The sequence below is a fragment of the Pecten maximus genome, unplaced genomic scaffold, assembly GCF_902652985.1.
Source record: "Pecten maximus unplaced genomic scaffold, xPecMax1.1, whole genome shotgun sequence".
Lineage (NCBI taxonomy): Eukaryota > Metazoa > Mollusca > Bivalvia > Pectinida > Pectinidae > Pecten > Pecten maximus.
This window is the reverse complement of record NW_022979492.1, coordinates 93,681-102,217: the sequence shown is the minus strand read 5'-3', so window position 1 is coordinate 102,217 and position 8,537 is coordinate 93,681. Positions and strand designations below refer to the sequence as shown.

The 8,537-nt window shown below is 33.5% G+C and overlaps 1 protein-coding gene across 1 annotated transcript; it reads left to right on the top strand.

Annotated features, from left to right (window-relative positions):
• The first annotated feature begins 2,624 nt into the window (after window positions 1-2,624).
• Window positions 2,625-8,319, top strand: LOC117318739. Its single transcript, XM_033873692.1, has 4 exons — window positions 2,625-2,629; window positions 2,783-2,839; window positions 3,143-3,312; window positions 7,892-8,319. Exons 1-4 carry the CDS (start codon window positions 2,625-2,627, stop codon window positions 8,317-8,319), a joined length of 660 nt encoding a protein of 219 aa, XP_033729583.1.
• The last annotated feature ends 218 nt before the right edge of the window (window positions 8,320-8,537 follow it).

Here is an 8,537-nt window from a genome sequence, read left to right as displayed (position 1 = left end):
ATCATTTTATACTTCAACATCATGCGATACTTCAACATCATGTGATACTTCCAACATCATGCGATACTTCAACATCATTTTATACTTCAACATCATGTGATACTTCAACATCATGCGATGCTTCAATATCATTTGATACTTCAACATCATTTGATACTTCAACATCACAACAGCATGTGATACTTCAACATCATTTGATACTTCAACATCATTTGATACTTCAACATCATTTGATACTTCAACATCATTTGATAATTCAACTTCGTACATTACATTAATAATATGTATGTACACTTCAATAACTTGGTATATTATTTGATGCAATATTTCATACTTTAACATCATTTGATATAACATTTCACATATTACTGCTTGATACTTTATTTGATGTTTCAATATTTCACAGATTACTGCCTCTATGGTAATCAGTGTATAAACTTTGTACATAATTTGATATTTCCACATTATTTGATACTTCAGAATTTCATATAATACTACACTTATGATAAGTGTACACACTTCATATTGCACTAGTGGTAAAAAGGTATACTTTGTTTGATGCTTCAATATCATTTGATATTTCAACATTTCATACATTACTGCACTTATGGTAGTTGTACACACCTCGTCCTTCAATATTTCATACATTACCATTAATTGGTATATTATTTGATACATTCCATATACTGTATTTGTGCTAAATTTATATACATGATACTCTATTTGGTCCTTCAATATTTCATCTAATACAGTACCTTGGTATATTATTTGAGAATACATTACTGCACTTATGATAAGAATACAAATTTGGTACATTATTTGATACTTCAACATTTCATATATTGCTGTATGTACATTGGTACATTTTTTGATACAATATTTCATGCTTATAGTAAATGTACATATTTGGTACATTGTTTGATACAACATTTCATAGATTATTTGATATTTCATTATTTCATATATCAATGTATATATAATGAGTATACACACCTGGTGCCTTATTTGATACTTCAACGTTTCATACGTTACTATGGTAGGTATATACATTTGGTACAATATTTGATATGACAATATTATAGTCAGCATACAAATGTACCTAATATAGGGATGCATATTTGGTTCATTACCATTTCATATATTATATCCTCTATGTTAATTATACACTTACTTATCTTGCATGTATTGCAATGTATAGATAAGTAAACTAAATATATAATTGGGTAGTCCCACTTTTGAACCTTATTTGTTTCTGTATTTATCTTAGTCATTTTAATCTGTATACATTAGTGAATTGTATTTACTTTTGAATATATATTATATATCCATGTATAACAATAAACAAATTTAATTGACTTCTGGAATTTTGTATTTTCTATCAAGCTATTCGCATAACATTTTTGGCTGGCTGTTAATTTCATCTAATGGGGAACGAATATCAGCACTCAACTGTTTCGATTTCATTGAAGGAGTATCCTTTAGGAACGAGTCCATACGCTTTTGATTGTCTTTTTGTTGACTGCTGATGTTCTTCTGACCAGGTTTTGTAGCTTTTTGCTCCTTTTGTGTGTTATTGTTTTTTACCTTTTCTTTTTTCTTTGTTTTCTGTTTGGACCCACTCGACTTAGAGACTTCAGCCTTATTAGATTTTGTAGGGGATACTGGTCTTTCGGACTGGACAGATGCGGAGGCTTGGTGTTCCTCTGCCACTTCCGATGTGCATGTATTTACCTCGTCATCTGATGTTTCATTGTTCTCAGAACTTGAGTTCGTATAGTCGTCATCATCATCGTCAGATGCTTGGTCGACTATATCCGAGCTCCATAGTTTGGGACAGTTTGATTTAATATGACCAGGCTCTTTGCATTCCCTGCACACTTTTTCTTTTACACATTCCCTCGCGACATGGCCAGTTTCAAGGCAATTACTACAAGTAGCTTTGTTATTGGGCTGACCTCTGTGGCGAATCACAGCTCTGTATCTACCACCCATTGTCATTATAGCTGGTAGTGGCGTTAACAGCTTTTTAACAGTGACAACTCTGTCTCCGGTTTCACAGTTAGTAAGGAAGCCGTCAATTCGCAGGTGTTCCCTATACATACTTAGTACTTCACACCCTTTCAGCTCCAAGTCCCGTTTGATTTGACCATAAAACGCTGAGAGGGGAACATTTTTAACTCGGACAATAGTTGTATCATCCTCGTCGCTGCTATATATATTGGGGTTCGTTGCATAAATTTTCACCGATTTCGCCCTTAGAACCAAACCGTTGGTGATCATATCTGTACGCGATTCACTATTATCAAGATATATTCGCCACATACCTCTGACTCGCTGGAGTCCTACCAGTCTTTCAATAGGGATGACATTTGAGATGGCCCTGTAAAGTTCAACGTGGTTTAGCCACGATTCCTTTGGCACTGTTCTTGTCCCAAATAAATCTGTTTCCAATATGAAAACCGGCTTGACAGTCCGTGGGATTGGAGTGGCCGCACTAGCGTAACTTATGGCGCCATTTTCTCTCGTCGGAACACTCGCTTCGGAATTCATGTTCAATCAAGTCGTCTTTTCCGTGAGTTATACGTTAAGTCTTGCAGTATTCCAGATACATACTGTAGGATCTAATGTGGTATTTCATCCACAATTGGTTTTCTTAGTGTAAATATATGAAGAAAATCTTCAAAAAAGTTGGAGCACACATATCGACCCTCTACCGTGGTTGAAGGGCAGATCACTCTCATGATCAAGTTTTTAATTAAACATGATGTTAATTTTTTTGCAGGGATCCGATTGATTCCGACTCCGATTGTGAAATGGAGGATGCAGAATCAAAAATAAGGTAATATATTTGTAAGGTATAAACCCGGCTAAATATACAGAGGTGTTTTCTCCGTCAGCCTAATTCAAACTGATGCAAATTCATTTTCGTATAGTATTCATTTAAATAAAATTGCGAGTGTTAACTAATAGGTAAATTAATAATCATTCTAACTAATTGGTTAATTAATTGTTCTTATATTGATTGCATGTATAAGTGTAGGAACAACAAAACCATTATAAAGACAAAAACTAGCAACATGTGGTAAATGAAACACAAATCATATTTGAATTGTGGTAAAAGCGACCTTTTGTTTTATAAAAGATGTGGGTATATCAGAAGACTGATTTTCAAAGCAAGCCAAGACACAGATGTGGCTGTTGACGTGGCGCTGATTATGTTTGACAAAGATACCATCGCATGTAATGAGATGCTTCATTTCTCTGCAAGGGATAGGGACGTGGAGAAATTACAACTCAAAGCTGTTGATCAAAGTTAGTATTAGTATATAAATATCCAATCTCTTTAATCACAATTTTCGTTTCATACTATTTGACCGCACGTTTTGTAAACATACAGGATACATTACTTTGTTATGTAAAAGTCGGTAGCTCGAAGAGATTACTGGTTTCGAGTTTGTTACCGTGTGGAGCTGATTTAGGCTGAACTGGAATTATATAAATTTAATCTATAGGCGTTATAAACAACTTAGTCTGGTGTCTTGAAATAATCTTTTTTTTTTTTTAATTTTTTGCTTTAGGGCCGTGTTACTATAATTGACAGTTCTGAATCGCCTGTCAAATACAGCGAATAAAACTTGACCTGTAGTTGACATTATGTAAATATATGCTGCGGCACAGTAAATAAAACTAAACTTTACGCGACAAGAGAAAAGCTTACGAGAATAAAAAGGAACTGATAGGATTATATTTTGTGATAGCCTCTAAGCATTTTGGGGGATCTAGATCCTCATGAAAGTGTCCATTCCACCTGACCGTTTTAACGCAATGGTTGGGAACGATAAAACACAGCTCTCATTGCAGTGACTCACTCAAAGCTCCTGGAGTTTTCTAATGATACAATGTACATAACCAAGTTCACAAACAAATATCGTATCGGTGCAAATGTATTCCTTTGACACTTTTTTTTAATTCTAGATGGTACTAAAACATCACTTAGTTATGCTTTAAAAGAACTTAATTACTTCTGGGAAATATCGGGAATCAAATTAAACTGCACAAAAACACAAGTTATATGGATTGGTAGTAAAAAATACAGTTCAGAGAAATTAGTCAATAATCTTGCTTTATCATGGGGTTCAACACATTTTAATCCTTTAGGAAATAACTTCAATGTTGACCTCAATGAAATATTTCAACCTAACTTCAAAAAAAAAAACATACAAAATTAAAGGCACTAATTAAACAGAATAGACGATATATAGGGAACAACCAACCAATTGAAAAAATAGATTTTTGAAACAGCCCCTGTGTATAGAAAGTTGAGCCAAGGATAAAATGTCTGGCCGCCACTGATTGGCCAGTATGTTATGAAGCGAGAAAATATATATGTAGCCTGATAGGTAACTATCAATAAGAAATGTTAATATTAATTTCGTAAGTCCGATTGATTTTCCCCCAAAAAGTTCAGGAAATAACAATTAATAGGTAAACATTTAAGATTTTTGAGAATTTTTACTGCGAAATTCACCCATTTTCAAAATGGCTACCCTGGAGAAAATTTGAGCTGAAGGACCCAACTTTTTTTTGATTAGGTGTTTAATAAGACCCTAAACTTTTTTTATAAACCATAATTGTCATATTGAATTCAAGAATTTGAAAGAAATACTCCAAAACGTTAACACTAAAATTTATGGGAAAACAATTGGTTAGTTGGTCTCTTTATAACTCCGATAGGTAGAGTTACCGTAATACAAACACTACTACTACCAATACTTACACACTAATTTATAGGATTACCATCACCTAACCAATCTAATATGAAAGAGATTCAAAATATGTTCAATGAATACATTTGGTGAAGTCCAATAGCAAAGGTCAAAGGAGATATTATTGTGAAATGTTATGAAGAAGGTGGCTTGCAAATGGTTAATATCCAACATTTTGAAATGGCCTTAAAATCAACAATTCAAATTGGCAGACACTTCTATTTACAAAAATTAATAGAAATAAGCTTGTAACGCTAGGAAATAGATATATTGAATATAATATCAAAAATGTTCTTCATAACAAATTTTGGATTGATGTTTTCAATGCGTAGAATACATTAAGAGGGAAAATTGAAATATGTATGCCAGAACAAATATTATCTCTACCAATTTGGTATAATGATTTAATAAAAATAGGTAATAATACTGTATATTATAAGCAATGGTTCGATAAAGGTGTGATTTTTATAAATGATTTACTTGTAGAAGATGGCAGCTTTCTTCAAAAGAATGAATGTAATGGAACTTTTAATTCAAATACTAACTTCATTAATTATAATGGTATGTTTTGCCAGTTAAACGATTAGGATGGAATTTTGAAAAACAACGTACATAACCATTGATACCACTGTATATTGATATTATTATTATACCCCCGCAACGAACTTAGGGGGGTATACTGGAATCAGGTTGTCTATCCGTCCGTCCGTCGGTCTGTAGGCGCATTCTGTCCGGACCATAACTTTAAGTTTATCCGGACAACTCCTCCTAAACCGAATGGCCTATTTCAATAAAACTTCACACAAATATAGAGGACCATGTGTAGATGTGCATGCCACTTTCTTTTTCTCAAAATTACGGTTGCTACGGCAACTGGTCATTATAGACAGGTTTTCTGATAAGAACCATAACTGTAATTTTGTCCAGACAACTCCTCCTAAACCGAAGGGCCAATTTCAATGAAACTTCACACAAATAAAGAGGACCATATGTAGATATGAATCTCACTTTCTTTTCCTCAACATCATGGTTGCTATGGCAACTGGTCACTATATTTCTGTGATATCTTAGTTAGCCTCTAATTAAGAGTTCCAATTCACCATTGACTCATTGACTCAGCCATCCTGGCGACAGTTCTTGTTAAAAGTAAAAAAGGTACAAGAGATACGTTAATATATTGAATAGAAATAATGTATTGCCTACAGGCCAAGCAATGTGAGACACCATATTTAGAAATATACCTTTTGGGGAATGGAAAAGAAATATACAGATTGCCTCTTGACATAAATAAAAATTCAAAACTGCAATGGTTACAATTTAGAATTAAGCATCATGTACTTTGTGAATGTAATAAAGTCCAAAATTTAATTATGGCTTTCCAAATTTGGGTGCAAGCTACGTGTAATGAGATATTTAATGTCTGTAAAAAAATCATTTTTGGTAAAATAGCACAAAACCCACACCAAAATAACAGAGCAGAAAATATTATAATACTAAATATGAAGGACTATATTTATTGTCAAAAGTGTTTAGGTAAAGCTCTCTACTTGCCCACTCTAATTAGTAACCTTAAATCTTCATATAACATCGAGAGATACTTAGCAAGAAAATATGACAAGGAGGCTACTTTTATTGAGGATTTCAGTGCTTAACATTAAGCTTTTAGAAAATAAATATAACAATTACAATAAGGTAGTGTCTTTCATTATGACATAGATTAAAGTTTACCAATGCAATTATTTTTCATACTTTTTCAATTTGTGTTTTTGTTGGAATCGTATCAATCTTTTCCCTCATTAAATGCTTTATTAGCATTAGTCAGTTATTTTTTGTCACCCTTTCAGAAATTGCCTTTGCTTTCGTCGGAAATCTCGTTCCTTCATCTCTCCTTCCTCTTATGTCCCTTTCTCTCTTATCTCTGTATTTCCTTTCTTAATCAGCTTCTACTTTGTATCCAAACTATCCCCCAATCCCATTTTTCAATTATCTCCAGTCAATACATTCATTCGTTGATTGTTTCAATTCTACATACACTGTAATGCCCAATAAATAAGAATGTAAAGTAGATTTAAAATATGAGTATTCATAAAAATTGATTACATGTACGTAATTAAGAGAGTATTGATGTATATGTTTGTCTGGAACTAATAAAAAAATATATGCTAGATTTAAATTGTTTTACACATTAAACTTCCTAGGTTAGAATAAAAAATATATTCCTTTGACGCGTCTGGACCTTTTATATATATCTTTATTGTATTTATTTAAATTCTGCAGATGCAAGATGATTGCCGTTTGTAAAGTCTTAATTATTTTATAGAATGGTTCAAACAAAGTTATGACCTGGGTGCTGTGTCAGATGTAATGACCAACCATATGCGTTTTTGACCTAAGCGATGTATTTGATCGTGATGCTATACAAAATAATGTTAAATGTTTAATTATTGCCGCTTTACGTTCGTTGGTTTGATGTTAAATCATTTATATCATTTTATCCAGCAATGTTTTGGTCGTAAGTATCCCCCGCGAAACGTTATTGCGTACCTTCCATTTTCGGTATTTTTTCTGTCACCATGGACACTTAGTCAAAAATACCAAATTATTGTTTCCTTTTGTGTCCGGGATATAGCTCAAAAACCGTTCAACGCAGCTCCTTGAACATCTCTGTATATATCAGACTAGTGCCCTAGTTATGCCTTTTGCTATTGCGGACCTTCCATTTTTGGTATTTTTTTCTGTCACCATGGAAACTTAATCAAAAATACCAAATAACTGTTTCCTTTTGTTTCCGGGCTATAACCCCAAAACTGTTCAACGCAGCTCCTTGAAACTTTCTGAATATATCAGATTATATGTGCCTTTTGCTATTGCGGACCTTCCATTTTCGGTATTTTTTCTGTCACCATGGAAACTTAATCAAATATACCAAATTACTGTTTCCTTAATAACTCTTACTTTGAGCTTGATATATACATGAATTGTGGTTTTCATACCAACTGCGGGGCGTGAGGGATAATGCCAAACTTTGAGGCTCCTTGTTATCTTTTTCTTTGTTGATTGGTCTTTCAGAATAAATTACGCGTAATCATAACATTTGTTTTAGAAATTCATTGTTCCTTTTTAAGATTTCAAAAGAAGAAATCTGAAGTTTACAAGCGGGAAGATTTTCAAGCAAGAGGAGAAAAAGGTTGACCTTGGATATAAAACGATAAAATGCGGAATAATGACTGGATTGAGCGTTGGAACCTTGGCGTTTAATAGCACACATTGTCAGGCGCAAGTGAAAGTCACTGACCATTTATGTTCAGTGCCAGTACATGGAAATTCTTTAATCCTAAAAGGCCAGCTAGTCGTTAATAAAACAGCAGGACAAGAGTTCTTTATGCAAGGTGATTCCGGGTCGGCTGTATTTGTGAAAAATGACAATTCTTTCGAGTGTCTCGGATTAGCTATTGGTGGGATAGTGTCCTCTCAACAGACCCTTGTCACACCTATTGAAGATGTGCTTCGTGAGCTAAAAGAACAAAATGAAGGAGCAAGTCGACCAAACTGAAATCATTCGATTGAATCACCAACATGTTGTAGTTCTTCTTCATTGAGTTCGTCAGTAGTTTTTGAATACTTTTCATACCATGTTATTCGCTTCTGAAACTCTTTCAAGATATCTTCAGATGTTGTATGAATGTCAATTTTCCAGGAACAACAGAGCATCATTTATGCTTATCACGCCTAAATCTAGAATTTGAATTCATCGAAGGTATTGTGAAAAGG

Excerpts from the sequence above, each read along its gene's own strand:
- LOC117318739 (XM_033873692.1), top strand. Across the intron at positions 2,840-3,142 it reads GATGCAGAATCAAAAATAAG|ATGTGGGTATATCAGAAGAC; the intron begins GTAATATATTTG and ends GTTTTATAAAAG. Across the intron at positions 3,313-7,891 it reads ACTCAAAGCTGTTGATCAAA|ATTTCAAAAGAAGAAATCTG; the intron begins GTTAGTATTAGT and ends TTCCTTTTTAAG.